Raw genomic sequence first — 15,103 nt, forward strand, 5'->3', positions numbered from 1 at the left:
ATATATATATATATATATATTATAGCTTCGTGGTAACGTGTCATGTGAACATCGATTTACGTTTTTTTTTGTTGGTTTGCTCTCTTGGTTTTTTTTCGTAGATATTTCAATTTTATTATTTTAAATTTTGCATCCAATCTATTAGCCATTAGGTATATGTTTTTCGTTTAGCTTTGATTTGTAATTTCCGGTTTCCTTTGGTTTAGTTTTCTGGTTTAGCAATTTCTCTGGTTTACTTTTTTTTATCCAGTTTTCTTTTCATTTTGAATTCAATAGAAATTTTGTTTCAATTTTTTTTTCTCAACATATTCAATATCTTCGATTTGAATCTGCAATACAACGGTGATTAAACATGGTTTCTTAAACTAATAACCCTTAAATTATAACTCATGGTGTTATTATAATGATCATATATAATAATAATTCCATAAATTTTGCTCTATTCCAATTTCGATCCGAGTATTTACATAATTATTCTTACAATAATTATCAGTAAAATATTATTGTATCACTTACTTAGCAGATATAACTATACAACCATTAGGTCAATGATATTTTGTATTATAGACTTAAAATTGAAAAAACGAAAATTGTAATGTATGAAAAATATGTTGTATTTTTCTTTCCTAACGTATTATAATATTCTTGCCCACTACACTACCTGTCTCTAGATTTGCCAATTTGTCGCCAATTACAGATTGATGCGTTATTTACATGAAACCATTATTCCTTTAATTATTTATTCCATTTATATATATATATATATAGTGTACCCCTATTGATTAATTAATTAATTAGAAAATCTCATATCAATTCACATGGTATGATTAAAAATAAATGCAAGAATAACAGCTTGTCGATCCATTGGGTGATTAATTCCTCACATGGTATTAGCATGTGTTCTATTGCATAGTGGCATCAACTAATTCTCTCGTCCTAATACCTGATCCCTTATTCATTTCCTTCTATATTTCTAAAACAATTTAAACCCTAAAATTAAAATATACATCCAAATTCAAATCCTAAATCTTCAATTTAGATTTAGATATAACGATTAAAGAAAGTGCATTTAAAAAAATAGATTTAAAATTCCAAAAAATTAATGGAATCCAAAAAAAAAATGTTTATGCAGAACATTTTTAAATTCTAGAAAATTAAAGAAATTCCATATTTTGTTGTATTAATTGTTGCTAAATTCAAATGTTTCAACTTGAGAAGCCCATCTGTTTCGGCAGAGTATCCGATCATATCTTCAACTTACTTAGGACCCTTCACAAAGATGTATAAATCCGTCACCTCCCATATATATATATATATTACAAAATATGGAATTAATTTAGGTGTTTTCGATAATTTAGGACGAATTATTACAAATTAGACAATGCGTAGTCTCTCGATAACTTTTTTTTTTTTATAATCCGGAAGTTCACCGTGCATTTGGTCCGACTACATCTCCCAAAGGATCGAGGAAACCCATGTGAATATTCTTCCCCACGTTTAGGTTTGAACCCAAGATGAGAATATGGTTTGCATGTTCTCTTACTACTAAACCACCCAAGCTTGGGTTGTTTTCGATAACTTATGTACTGAGAGTGTTAGTCATTGGAGCTGCATGTGCTTCGACATGGATCATGATGACAAGCCAAGAGACTGCTCATGTCTATGGATTCTCCTTTCCTGCTAAATACTCTCCTGCTCTCCCGCTTCCAAGTAAATCATTTTCTTACATACATACGTACACGTAACGTACGTACGTACGTGCATGCATGCATGCAAGTGCATAATGTTTTTGTTGCGTTCAATTATAATGGATGGACAGGTATTTGGCGTATGTGAATATATATCGGTCGGTGTGGCGACTTTAGTTTCGCTAATGTGCGCATGCCGTGCACGCAAAGGAAGATGCGCCTTTGCACTCTTCCTCTACGATTTGGTGATTAATTTTCTTCTCTCCTTTTGGATCGATCCCTTTAGATATTATTTCATGAGAAACAGTTGGGGCATAAGGCCAACTATTTCCGTGTATATGTGATCATAAGTATGTATTTGCGTGTGTAATGACTGCATGCAGTGCCTGACGGCGGAGGGATACGTCGGAAAGTATGGCAACTCGTACGCCGGTTGGATTCCGGTCTGCAACTTCGTCCAGAGCTTCTGTCGACGTGTCGTCATCTCAGTTGTTCTCTCCTTCGTCGCCTCTCTTCTCCTGCTCATCCTCTCCGTTTTGTCCGCTTGTGCATCTCGACATGTCTGAATTCTGACAATCCTTCTCGGGATCAGATCTTGATCTTTACTTTGTTTTGAACAATCAAATTTAATTGGGTTTAAAGAGATTGAAACGTTCATAAGCTTGCGGGAAATCGGAGTTAGTTTCTTTCACTGTAAGATATGGAAATGAATTTATATATATATAAAAAAAAAAAAAGAGAGATGATGAAAATGAATTTGATTTATGTTTGCAACATTGTTCGGTCCAGTTTTTATGCCTGACAGATATTGCAGAAACATTATGTTATTTTCTTGTCATTAATGTTGGGCCTTCATTAATTCACCGTTGGGCTTTTCCGAGCTATGACGTGTCATCATCCACGTGGCGGATTTGTGGTTACTACTACGAAACGTCGTCGTTTCAATGTCTCTAAAAAGATTACACCTTATCCATTTCAGTCTAAGCAGTTGAATTACTCTCTCTCTCTCTCACTGTGTTCTTTGAGCTCTGCTTCAATGGCGTCTCTCTCAGCCACTTGTCTCACCTTCAAAGCTTCATCGATGCAACCCGACAGGATCTCCAAGGTGGTGTAGTTTTGAATGCTTGATTCAATGTGTGTTTGCGTGACAGTGAAATGCATTTTAAATGTATATAACAGCTTCATCATCTATAAATTATAATGCATATATCATTCATTATAATATGTGTGAGTCCTTATATATAAAAATAAAATTTGCTAAGATATGAGACATTTGGTTCTATCAGGTGTTGGAGAAAACCTTGATATTTCGGTCCGTCTCCTTTGGCTTCACAAAGGGTTGTTGTTTCCCGTCTTCGAAGAATCTCCGTCTTCAAGTCTCTTCCGCTGTAACAACATCCCTTTCTCAAACGTACTTTTGTAGTTATATCAAATATAATGTATGAAAACTTTGGGATAAAGTTCCTCATTTAGAATTTTTCACCAAAAAAAACAAATGCAGGCAAAGGCGGAGACGGTGCAGAGAGTGTGTGATATCGTAAGGGAGCAACTCGCTTTGCCCGCTGACTCCCAGCTCACTCCCGAATCCAAATTCTCAGCCCTTGGCGCTGATTCCCTTGACACTGTACGTACGTATGTATGTATGTATGTATTATAACTTCAGTTGTGACATTTCAGTCCTAGGAAACATTTCAGTCCGGTTTGTGGGAGGAAACTTTGAGACTGATTTTGGTTTCGGTCCAAATAACCGAATAAACCGCCGGTTCTTGTGTTTTGCAGGTGGAGATAGTGATGACTTTGGAGGAACAGTTTGAGATAAGTGTGGATGAGTCTGATGCTCAGGACATTACTACGATCCAAGAAGCCGCTGATTTGATAGAGCAGTTGGCCGAGAAGAAACCCGAAGCAAGCTGATCAATCAATCACCGGTTTAGCCAAACCGGGAAATTGAACCGACTGATTCTAGTATTCAATGATGATGATTCTCTGTGAGACAATACATGGAATCGCTTGGATCATAGCAATCCCTTTCTTTGCATAATTTCGAATGCCAAAACCATGAAATCACCTTGTGAAAATTAAAATTAAAAAGAAAGAGAAAAAGCAAAGCCAGAGTACTCTGTCTGTCTGTACATATTATTACCGTATTAGAAAGCATTACACAACGGGAAGTGGGTCTTCCTCTTCCAAAGCCTTGGGAGCTCCGCTGCTTCCGTTAAGCACCGTTACGTTGCCGTCAGAGTCCACGTCTACGATAACGGAGTCTCCCTCCTTGATCTCTCTCGACAGCATCTTCTCCGCCATGCTGTCCTCGAGAAGCCGCATTATCGCTCTCCGCAACGGCCTCGCTCCGTAGCTCGGGTTGTACCCTTCATCGACGACTCTCTCTCGGAACCTCTCCGTGACTTGGAGCTCGATCTCTTTCTTCTTCAATCTCTCGAACACTTCTTTGAGCATTATGTCGGCTATTTCCTTCACTTCGAGCTTCGTGAGTTGTCTGAACACGATCATCTCGTCTAGCCTGTTCAAAAACTCGGGCCTGAAGTATTGCTTCAGCTCTTCGGTCACGAGGCTCTTGATCCTGTTGTAGCTGCTGTCTTTCTCGTCGCTCTCTAGGTCAAACCCAATTCGCCTTCCTCCTTTCTCGATCACGCTGCTTCCGACGTTTGATGTCATGATTAGGAGCGTATTCTTGAAATCGACCGTTCTTCCTTTGCTGTCGGTTAATCTCCCGTCTTCGAGGATTTGAAGCATCATGTTGAAGACGTCGGGGTGAGCTTTCTCGATCTCGTCGAAGAGGACAACTGTGTAGGGACGGCGCCTGACTGCTTCAGTTAACTGACCGCCTTCCGTGTAACCGACGTATCCTGGAGGTGAACCGATGAGTTTCGAGACGGTGTGCCTTTCCATGAACTCGCTCATGTCAAGACGGATCATGGCTTCTTCGGATCCGAAGTAGTACGCAGCCAAAGCTTTTGCAAGCTCGGATTTTCCAACACCCGTTGGACCTGAAAAGATGAAACTGGCTATTGGGTGGTTAGGGTTCTTGAGTCCGACACGTGCACGGCGGATGGCTCGGCTAATAGCTTTGACGGCTTCATCTTGGCCGATGACACGTGTGTGGAGGGTCTCTTCCATCTTGAGAAGGCGATCAGATTCGTCGGTCGAAACTTTCTCCACGGGAATACCCGTCCACGAAGAGACAATGTGTTGAATGTCAGATTCAGTCACGAAGGGACCTCCATCTCCTGTCTCGCTCTCAGCTTTGCTCATCTCCTTGCCTTTGGCTTGGATAGCGGATATCTCGGCTCTTAGTTCGATTTCCCGATCACGAAGTGTCCCAGCCTACTCGAAAATTTACATCTCATAAGACATAAATAAAGTTGAAGACACGAAAACGAAAGCTTCGGCTAATCCACAACAGAAAATGGTATGTACCTTCTCAAAGTCCTGCCCACGAACAGCTTCATTCTTCTCCTTCGTGATCTGCCTGAGCTCCTTTTCGAGCTCTTTGGCTTCCTCTGGAACCTGCAGAAACGAGTAAATCAATGATAATGTCCATGTCTACATTGCAGGAAGACAGCCCGGACAGAGCTCCATACCTGTGCATGACGAAGTCGAACCCGAGAACCAGCCTCATCGATCAAGTCGATCGCTTTATCGGGCAGGAAACGATCACTGGAATCAAGGAAAAACCACAGTCAAGAAACGATTAGGAACCCTAGGATTAAACCTCATCAGGAATAAACCATATGCAGGTTGTCATATAGAGATAACCCACCTTATGTACTGGTAGGACAAGTGTGCAGCTGCGACTAAAGCCTCATCTGTGTAACGAAGCTTGTGATGGATTTCGTATCGTTCCCGTAGACCGTTTAGAATTTGGATAGTTTCATCTACCGAAGGTTCAGGAACTTTCACCGGCTGGAATCTTCTTTCCAAGGCAGGGTCTTTCTCGATGTGCTTTCTGTATTCGTCTAATGTTGTCGCTCCAATACACTGGAGAGAGAGGAGAAATATTATTCAACCGATCAAAGCAATAGAATCGACGGTTTTTCAAGGCATCGTTATGAAATGGAACAGTTACCTGTAATTCACCTCTTGCAAGAGCTGGCTTTAGAATGTTAGCAGCATCAATTGCACCTTCTGCTGCTCCAGCTCCGATCAAGGTGTGCACTTCATCAATAAACAAGATTATCTCATCACTCTGCTTTATCTCCTCCATAAGCTTTTTCAATCTCTCTTCAAACTCTCCACGATATTTCGTTCCCGCTACAAGAAGACCCATGTCGAGAGTGATAACCTGAATTAACAGAAAAGGGAAACACAAGAGCATCAGATCAACATTGTTTATGAAGGATGTTCAACATTGTAACAGGGAAACCATCTAACTTGCCAAGTAGATTATACCCATTGCAGTAATGGAGCATATAAAACATGGGTCCTATTCATGTAATAACAGATAACTGGAAGAGTAACTATCTGTATGCAAAGAGTGCATACAGAGTTGTCATGGACCAGTTTACAATCCCAGAGAGTTCAAAGTAAATGAGAACAGCCTAAGTTCAACCGAGTCTAATGTTCAGTTCCAAATCCTTATTCGATTATGTTAAAAAATTCTTGTCCTTTCTACAAGTCTAGGGAAAAGAGCAAGTATCATGTATACCTTCTTCCCCTCAATGGTTTCAGGAACATCCCCACTCGCAATGCGCTGTGCAAGTCCTTCTGCAATAGCTGTTTTTCCAACACCAGGTTCTCCAATAAGACATGGGTTGTTCTTGGTTCTCCTGCCAAGGATTTGTACCACTCGTTCTATCTGTGGCTGTCTTCCCACAACTGGGTCCAATTTACCCTAAAAGCAAAACAACATAAGCACGAGTTCAAAAGGATATTGTTCTGGTAACATTGTCTATCAACAGATAATTACCTCCTCTGCTAGTTTCGTCAAGTTTGTTCCGTACTCTTCAAGAGTTGGCATCTTATTGCTGTTGCTTCCTCCCCCAACATTGGCAGTGACCTCATTGTTCTCACCAACCATGCGTATAACCTGTTTCATTCAATTCACTCTAGTTATTGATCTTGTCTGTAAAATCAAATCTAAAAATTGGTACTTGTAATCGGAAAGTAAGTATATCAACTTATCAAGTTGCCAGATAAGATTTATACTCCACCTGAGTTCGGATATTGCTAGGATCAGCACCTAAGTTCTCAAGGACACGAGCTGCAACACCTTCGCCCTCACGTAGCAACCCAAGAAGAAGGTGCTCAGATCCAATGTAATTATGACCTGATGTTTCCAAGGAAGGAGTAGGTAACACAAGGAAAGAGATGCTCAACAAAAGACGAACATAAAGATTCTAGATACAGAGGAGTAAATGAAAATAACTTACAGAATACAGGAGACTTACCAAGTTGGCGGGCTTCTTCGAGCGAGAGTTCAAGAACACGCTTTGCACGAGGAGTAAATGGGATCTCAACAGCAACAAATCCACTACCCCTTCCAATAATCTTCTCTACCTCCACCCTTGCATCTTTTAGATTGATCCCCATTGATTTCAGAACTTTAGCAGCAATTCCAGTACCCTCACCAATGAGACCCAACAAAATTTGTTCAGTGCCCACAAAATTGTGGCCCAGTCTTCTAGCTTCCTCTTGTGCAAGCATAATAACTTTGATAGCTTTTTCAGTAAACCTTTCAAACATGGCTTTCGGCATACAGCGGCTGGGCTTTCCTCTTCGGGAACTCATTGTAAGCCGCACCTTAGAATGGAAATCTTGACGGGATCTTCCAAGCATATCTAACACATTCTGACCCCTTAAGCCCAAGAACCCTTGTATTCTCAATCCAGGTGCCTGAGGCTGACTAGACATCATCCTTGCCGACCTTCTTGATCTTCCAGATTCGCGTGATGGTATATTCCTCTGGTAGCAAGCTAAAGATGGGGCAGCAGATTCAGCCAGCACCCTTGTAGACATAGCCATGATGTCCTGTAATTTGAAGAACGATTTGAGTCATTACACTAACAGAGCATAAGCCATCACTCCACAAGAAAAAAGAAATATCAGCCCTAAACTGATCAAACAATAGTTTAAAAGCATAAAAACCCTAAACTGTTTTATGCAAAGAAGCACACAAGTTGAAGGGAGTCATCTCACCCGGAAATTCAACAGAAATTTGAACCCACCAGGGAATTCAATAGAAATAACATATTGAAAAGCAACGTGAACAGATAAATCAAAGGACAGAACTAACATAAGCCAATAATACAACTACCCACCAAAAAAGTTCGAAGCTAACGAATCATTTAGAGAATCGAGGGTACCGAACATTTGAATTCCGACTAAATGAAAATCAATGAGTAAGGTTTGCTTAGTGGTACTTGGAGAAACGAAGTCCAGAGTTAAATTTCACTCGAAGCTGCTAGATAATAGCCAGTAAACTTCAGCTCCGTCATACTGATAGTCACTTGCATAACCAGAAAAACCAGAACTTACGGGTTACAAAATCGCTATACTTTTGCTACAATATCGTAGAAGAAGAAAAAACTTATGGAACACTGGCAAGCCAAAATCATATATGGACAAACCGAGTCAAACACACAAGAAACCTAGGAGAATTTTCTGAGAACTCGCATTCAAAAGGCTAAGCGAAACAAGAAAAGCCAATAATCCGATCCGTAATCCTAAATCAAAACGAATTCCAGCTAAAACACACCAAACAAATGAAAATATAACCCTAGCTCCTACAAGCACCATGAACGGAACTCCCAAAATTCAGTTAACATCATAACAGACAATCGAAACAATTTATCTCAAGATAATTTCACACAAAAATCGAGCAAAAACCAGCCTCACCTGAATCGACGGAGACACAGCACTGGATCAAAAACAAGGATGAAGAAGAACAGAGACAGACAGACACAGAGAGAGAGGGAGAGAGAAAACAGATGGATATGGTGAGCTTCTAATCTCGGCCCCTATCTTTCTTGGAGTTTGATTGATTCTCGTTCATTTTGTAGATGCTTCTCATACGGTGCACCGCCACGCACCCTAACATTACTTCCAAGCCTTCTCTAAAGAAAATATCATGCAATAACCGACTTAATTATCGGTTCGGTTTATGTAATATACCGGACAAAAACCGACCAAACCATCGTACCAACCTAATGAATTTCATGAATCATCTGAAAAATAAGAATAAATATTATTCAACTTACACCCCGACGAGGAGTCGCGGACAATTAACGGGAAAGAATTCCATCAATACATGAAAATGTAATGTATTAGCAAGACAAATATGTGTTTAATCACGTTTAATACATAAATTACTTTAAATAATTAACTTTATAAAATCTTTGACATATTTAAGAGATGAACAATCGTCATTACATCTGTAATAGAGATATTTTAACATTAATTATTTTGTTCTGATTATTATAGTTTATAATATACTTGAGGTACTGGAGTAAAATTAATAATTAAACGGTTAAGAGCACACCATATTTCATAATTAAAATTAAAATTTACACAGAATTATAATTTTATATATTTTTCGCCCTCTTTCCTAAAAAATTGAACCGGGGAAAAAGTGAGTTTTGGTTTTCCCTAAAAGAACTAAACCGTAATTCAAATCCGGTAAGATAGTGATCAACAAAAACCAACCAGCTACCGGTGGGGGCACTCACCACCGCCCGATTGGTCAATGGTTGGAGAGCTTGTGATCGTGACACGTGGATTACATGAGGTCTGTAGACCAAAATTACTGTTCTACCCGTACTTATATCTTTATGTTCTGGTCCCTCACCGACGAATGTATCTGGACACAATGGTCAATACGTCAACGTAGAGCTGCCGTGTACGATATCAATTTCCGAATTTCTTTTTTTTTTTTAATGTGGTTTTCTGAGTCCACACGTACCAACACGTGTAATAAATGGAACAGTTGCACTTTGTTCGGTCCTTAAATATCTAGAATTCAATATTTTAATTTTATTACCCCATTAAATAGAATATTTATCATATGGTTATGGTCAATAACCAGACAACATAATTAGTAAACCACTTGTAAAGACCAAAAAATATATACGTATATATCCAAATATCGGTAGGAATGTGAAAGTGTGAAACCAATACACAACGCATTCAAACCCAATATTTACATAAATTCATATACATCATGCTATTATATATATATATATATATGTGAGGGGTTGACTTGATAACCATGTTGAGTAAAGTTTACATTTCATTTAAAAAATAACATGTCGGACGAATTGGTATCAATAAATTGAAATTGTTTTGGAGTTTGGCATGGAATGGACTAGAAACAGGCCTGCTGAGATCACAAAATAAGAATCTTAAGCCCAAATTATACTGAAATTACGCCCAATAAGATTTCACGATTTGGAGTTTTTTTTCAATTTTTAGAAAAAAAATATATCGATTGATATTTATATTGCTCTAAATAGAATTTGAATCCTATTTTGTTCCGTTTTCAGCATTTAGACTCGGTTCTTTCATATTTCAGTTAATTGTATTTTTAAATACCTTTAATGAAAATTTAAAGGACAAATATACTTTCATAAAAGAGCAAACGATGCCGTTTTGTTGAGCGTTTCGAAACGGTGCGTTTTGAGATTTGTTTTCCCGCGAGTTTTTCTCCCCTCTGTTGTCGGACAGACCAACAGCTGGAAAACCTAGCTTTCGGCTTCGCCATGGACGGAGGAGGAGCAGGAGACAAAAGCGATCTTGAGCGAGATCGAGAAGCGGAAGAAACGGAAGACGACGCCATGGACGATCTTCTTCGAGACCGATTCAGACTCACCGCCATCGCTATCGCCGAAGCCGAATGTTAGTCTCTCTCTCTCACACATACAATCTGAGTTGATTTCCATTATATCCAGCGAATCAATGACCATACATCGTCAGATTTCCAGTTAGGGTATGTGTTGGTCCGGATTTTGGGAATCCTCGGAGGAAATTCTGTGAAGTTTCCTATTGCTTTTTCCATTTCCGTTTCATGAAATAATCTTGAGAATAGATAAATTACCACATGGATTGAGATGAGTGCTGATTCGGGTTTTCCAGTCCGACACACTTTGGGTTGGTCTGAATATAGTTGACTTTCAGATTCTCGATGAATGTTTTACTGATTTTCCATCTCGACAGCATCAACAAAAGACATGGTTGGAGTTTGAATTAGTTTTATAGTTTTGTAGATCTTATACTATTCGTTATCCATCTCTATCGAATTAATGAATGGACTAACTAATCATGCTTTCTTGATTCCTTATCCATCTTCGAAAAATCCATGATTAAGTACAGTACTTTGATTTTCATTTCCGGACTTAAACTTCATAGAGATGAACTCGGCTCTAGTGTTTCTGGTCGATCAGTTTATTTCCATTTTATTTGACCAGCGAAGAAAAATGGAATGGACGTAGCAGGACCTGTTGCCGCTTGCATGGCAGACTTGGCTTTCAAATATGCAGGTGACCAAATCGTTTGATGCCATTTCCTTCCCCTAACTGCTATCATGACTGTACATCTCTCCGTCCCTTTCTTTTTGCCCCGACTGGGAGTCTTTTAGTTCATCGAATTTTCTATTTTTTGTATAACTTATCGCTTTTGGTTGGTGATTTAGCTATGTTGACTGTAGTCGCTGTATCATCTCATCTTCTTAGGTTCCTCTTTGTTTGAACTATAAAAATGCAAAAGTCGAGCTATAAAACGGATGATGCTGATTTGGAAGACAACATGGCTGAGGCTGGATTTTCTTGAGCAAGGGTGTGTTTTATGTTGATCGTCAAAATCTTATAAGAGAAATTAAAGTAAAGTTAGGCTGTTAAAGATATTTGAAAGATACAAATCCCTTGAAATCTTGATTAATGTATGTATGAAATGTTCTCACCTCACATGATTAGAAAGAATTAGGAGTGTATGTGATTAATGTGCAGAATGGACAGAAATTGTTTCTTGATCATTGTACGTATCAATTTGTTTCAGTGAACAAGAAAGAAGGCCATATGTGATTCTTACCGTGTTAGCAGAATTGACTGCACACTGATAATTAACAAAATCTTTCTTTTTATGAGAAGCAGAAAATCTTGCAAAGGACCTTGAACTTTTTGCTCATCATGCTGGCCGCAAAACCGTGAACATGGACGATGTTATTCTCTCTGGTAAGTTACATTAAAGCCGAAGTTTCCTCAAAGTTTATATTGTTCTTATCAATTCCTCTTACTTCCCATTCTATTTTCTTTCGAGAACTTGTTGGTAAAGGTACTAGATAGCTTCTAGCATTGCCGCCTCTAGAACTATTTTCTTAGATGCATAGGGAAAGTGTTTTTCTTTTGGACATCACAGTTTATTCCTTAAGAGCATAGTTGTATTAGAAGATATTTTCTCACGGATTCTCTGTTAGAGCTAGTTTTTGGGTGCTGGTCTTTATAGTTGCTAGTTTCCTCTTCTATACATATAAAGTTGACCCGGTAGACAGCTTCTGTATATAATGCAGTGAAAGTTCTCAGTCTCTGTTTCCTCACTCTCTCTTCCTTCCATTTTGCTCTCTGCTTTTGAAATGGTAAAAGAGAAGATTCTTCCGCTGCATTTCCGGTCCTTTGAATCATGTTGTTACCCAATCTCAATACAGCTGAAGCAGGTTGGATATCATACATCTCTATGATCGATTTTGCCAGAGTAGTTGCTTTGTGTATATTGCGAAAATCAACAGAAGCTTTGGATATCAGCGCACCTATTCCATTCTGCTAGAGATTCTATGGAGTGAGCTTTAAAGCTTTCGAACACAACCACATATGTGAATAATAAGTGTCCCACGTCGGAAAAAGAGAGGGATTTGGGGCCAATATATAAGGAGGGTCAAACCTCCACTCTTAAGCTAGCTTTTGGGTGGAGTTAGGACTCAAACTATATCAGTGAATGAGGAGGAATGGAAGTTTGGATGGATCAAAAACAAGAAGATTGTGTAACGCAGTTCTTGATTGAGAGCCGAACGATTCTTCTACAAAACCGAATCTGCAATCTGCAAACTGAGGTATCTTCTGAAACAATATTCACGTGCAAAGCTCAAGCCCATCAAAACCGAATCTGCAATCTGCAAACTGAGGTATCTTCTCCTATCAGCACACCATGTTTGCCCTAAACTTTTTTTTATTTCCCCAATTCTATCTTCATTTCCAATGCAGCTGTAACCTCACCTACTGTCCTGGCTGTAACTTGTTCTGTGGCCATTTGCTAGTTTGGGACATTTAGGTTTAATCTTTCCCAGTATATCAGTCTCCTTAATCTTTATCGATATGGCAGCTGCTGAATATCAAGATTATCTGAGGAGGATGGATATCCAAGTTTCCTCTATTACATGCGGTATCTGCAACTGTCTCGGGTTGGCTCATCAGTTATTATATTGCACAACGGAGCAGCACAAGTGTCGATAGCTTTACATGTAAACTGCCCGAATCAGATGGCAGAAGTTCTTATCAAAAGCTTTACATCCGGCGACCGGCACTACTGATTCTTCTTTTTGGAATATCCTACAACCTATTCTCCATATTTTCTCGTAACATTAGTTGCTAGAGTTAGTTTTCAGTTACATGCTAATAAAATAGTTTCTACATTCTGATTATCTGCAAGCATGTTCTGTTCTTTCATTTCATTCTTTCTTGGTTTCTTCTCGGCTATGGCCAAAGATATATCTATTTCTTTTGTTGCAGCTCACCGGAATGAGAACTTAGCTGCCTCGTTGAGGTCCTTAAGCAATGATATGAGAGCGAAGGAGCCTCAATCCGAGAGGAAGCGGAAGAAAGGATCAGCGAAAAAGGAAGAAAAAGCCACCAGCGATGTGGTTCATATCAATGATACGTAGACCGGAAACCTTCAAACTCTCGGTAATGTAAAAACATATACATATATATACACACATCGGTACAACAACAACAACAACAAAAAAACCCGGAATTTTTTACGAGTTTATGATTCAGCCAAGCTGGTAAGAAACCATCCTTTCCTTTAGAATTTCCATAGATTTCGTTTCTGTATTTGACCCTCAGGCATGGTTTGTGGTCTTGAAGAAGTTGCAAGTTGGGGCCAAGTTCTAGTTTCATGAAGAGTTCTGCACATAATTCTTGTGTAATTCAGGGTTTTGATTAGGGAATCTTGTGGTCATGCAGAAATTTAGTCAAAGTGTGCCTTGGAATAGATTCCATATCTGTATGCCCAAATTGGACCCGTTGTATCTGAATCTATAGCCTAGGGGCGGTCATTTCGGTTCGTTAATTTAGTTCCGAACCGGTTCAAACCGAATAAAAAAATATTTGTTTGTAATTTGATACATTTTTTTTATAGAACCGAATTAAACCTTATAAATACCGAATCGAATTTGACAAGTACTAAACCAAATTCGAATTATCCACCGTGATATGTATAGATATTAGAGATATTGTATAATATTAATGGAGATTTCATATATGGATGGACTTTGTGTGGAATATAGATTCTCGGAATAGATAAACAATTTTTTGTATAATGTTAGGAATCTATTGAATAAAATACTATATTCATTTAATTTAAAAAGATTAGATACAACAATAATATGTGGAGGAGAAAATATTTCATGAGGGGTAGGGGCATTGGTATGGGTATGGGCATGAGCGGATATGGTTTTGTACTATGAGATCTAATATTATTAAAATAATTTAAACAATATAAATCATTTTATATAAAATGAGTAAAAATTAAACAAAAATTGATGTTAGGAATGGATAAATTATGTGATGTTTTTTTGTGTGGTTGGATTGGTGATTTGAAAAAAAAATGGATATTTATATGACACAAGATGAAATCGGAAAATAACGATATTAACATTTTTTAAAATAAAATTTTTGAAAATGATGTTAGGAATGGATAAATTATGTGGTATTTTTTTGCGGTTGGATTGGTAATTTGAAAAATGGATATTTATATGACACGAGATGAAATCGAATTTAGATTGATATATCTTAATATCTCTGTCATTACTGAATAACCCAAAATTTTAAATATTCTGATAAAAATATTGGACCTCACCCGTACCGTATGGTATGATATCACATTCTTGGGATGGACCAACATTATGAAATGGTGAACCCACGGAGAAAACCATAACCGTATGTTTGTTTATTTATTTAATTATGGGCCAAAAAAAATAATAAAAGAGAAAGAAAGTTGTTTTGGAAGCGTTATCTAAACAAGAGTATAGGCTCTGTCGTACAGGTACGCGCCCACGCGCGGTCGTGTATTGTCAGAAGAAAAGATTTTTTTAAAAATAAAAAAAAAGGACACCAAGGGCTTCCTTTCCTTTGTAGTAAGTTTTTCAGTTGCAACGAATCTTCTTTTACCTAAAGCACGATCTCGTTTCTCAA

At 38.3% G+C, this 15,103-nt stretch overlaps 3 protein-coding genes across 9 annotated transcripts; 2 read left to right on the forward strand and 1 right to left on the reverse strand.

The window, feature by feature from the left end:
* Positions 1-2,661: 2,661 nt before the first annotated feature.
* Positions 2,662-3,729, forward strand: LOC104825036 (acyl carrier protein 4, chloroplastic-like). Its single transcript, XM_010557278.2, has 4 exons — positions 2,662-2,793; positions 2,975-3,076; positions 3,190-3,312; positions 3,468-3,729. Exons 1-4 carry the CDS (start codon positions 2,725-2,727, stop codon positions 3,600-3,602), a joined length of 429 nt encoding a protein of 142 aa, XP_010555580.1. The 5' UTR covers positions 2,662-2,724; the 3' UTR covers positions 3,603-3,729.
* On the reverse strand, positions 3,704-8,682 carry LOC104825035 (chaperone protein ClpC1, chloroplastic). 2 transcript variants are annotated; one of them, XM_010557276.2, is made up of 10 exons: positions 8,544-8,682; positions 7,097-7,676; positions 6,860-6,975; positions 6,616-6,735; positions 6,355-6,540; positions 5,776-5,991; positions 5,470-5,687; positions 5,291-5,366; positions 5,127-5,216; positions 3,704-5,033 (listed from the first exon to the last, which is right to left on the reverse strand). In XM_010557276.2, exons 2-10 carry the CDS (start codon positions 7,668-7,670, stop codon positions 3,846-3,848), a joined length of 2,784 nt encoding a protein of 927 aa, XP_010555578.1. In that variant the 5' UTR covers positions 7,671-7,676; positions 8,544-8,682; the 3' UTR covers positions 3,704-3,845. The 2 variants fall into 2 exon arrangements, with proteins under 2 accessions (XP_010555578.1, XP_010555579.1); XM_010557277.1 differs by lacking the exon at positions 8,544-8,682 and adding an exon at positions 8,069-8,087.
* Positions 8,683-10,309: 1,627 nt separating this feature from the next.
* LOC104825037 (centromere protein S) lies at positions 10,310-13,910 on the forward strand. 6 transcript variants are annotated; one of them, XR_773506.2, is made up of 5 exons: positions 10,310-10,538; positions 11,108-11,179; positions 11,789-11,869; positions 12,340-12,813; positions 13,011-13,910. XR_773506.2 is itself a non-coding variant. In XM_019203899.1 (5 exons), the coding sequence occupies exons 1-5, from the start codon at positions 10,403-10,405 to the stop codon at positions 13,436-13,438; spliced, it is 351 nt and encodes a 116-aa protein (XP_019059444.1). In that variant the 5' UTR covers positions 10,311-10,402; the 3' UTR covers positions 13,439-13,501. The 6 variants fall into 6 exon arrangements, 3 of the variants coding, with proteins under 3 accessions (XP_019059444.1, XP_019059443.1, XP_010555582.1); XR_773507.2 differs by having other exon boundaries at positions 12,340-12,741; XR_773508.2 differs by having other exon boundaries at positions 13,418-13,501.
* Positions 13,911-15,103: the final 1,193 nt, after the last annotated feature.

The sequence above is a fragment of the Tarenaya hassleriana genome, unplaced genomic scaffold (assembly GCF_000463585.1).
Source record: "Tarenaya hassleriana unplaced genomic scaffold, ASM46358v1 Cleome42, whole genome shotgun sequence".
NCBI classification, from domain to species: domain Eukaryota; kingdom Viridiplantae; phylum Streptophyta; class Magnoliopsida; order Brassicales; family Cleomaceae; genus Tarenaya; species Tarenaya hassleriana.

What these genes read in the sequence shown, in the direction of transcription:
- LOC104825037 (XM_019203898.1), top strand. Translation starts at nt 10,403, where the DNA reads ATGGACGGAGGAGGAGCAGGAGACAAAAGCGATCTTGAGCGAGATCGA. An exon ending in CGCTATCGCCGAAGCCGAAT is followed by an intron (nt 10,539 to 11,107) that starts GTTAGTCTCTCT and finishes TTATTTGACCAG; the next exon opens with CGAAGAAAAATGGAATGGAC. An exon ending in GGACGATGTTATTCTCTCTG is followed by an intron (nt 11,870 to 13,417) that starts GTAAGTTACATT and finishes CTTTTGTTGCAG; the next exon opens with CTCACCGGAATGAGAACTTA.
- LOC104825036 (XM_010557278.2), top strand. Translation starts at nt 2,725, where the DNA reads ATGGCGTCTCTCTCAGCCACTTGTCTCACCTTCAAAGCTTCATCGATG. An exon ending in GTCTTCAAGTCTCTTCCGCT is followed by an intron (nt 3,077 to 3,189) that starts GTAACAACATCC and finishes AAACAAATGCAG; the next exon opens with GCAAAGGCGGAGACGGTGCA. An exon ending in GCGCTGATTCCCTTGACACT is followed by an intron (nt 3,313 to 3,467) that starts GTACGTACGTAT and finishes TGTGTTTTGCAG; the next exon opens with GTGGAGATAGTGATGACTTT.
- LOC104825035 (XM_010557276.2), bottom strand. Translation starts at nt 7,670, where the DNA reads ATGGCTATGTCTACAAGGGTGCTGGCTGAATCTGCTGCCCCATCTTTA. An exon ending in AAACCATTGAGGGGAAGAAG is followed by an intron (nt 5,992 to 6,354) that starts GTATACATGATA and finishes CTGTTAATTCAG; the next exon opens with GTTATCACTCTCGACATGGG. An exon ending in TTGTCCTACCAGTACATAAG is followed by an intron (nt 5,367 to 5,469) that starts GTGGGTTATCTC and finishes CCTTGATTCCAG; the next exon opens with TGATCGTTTCCTGCCCGATA.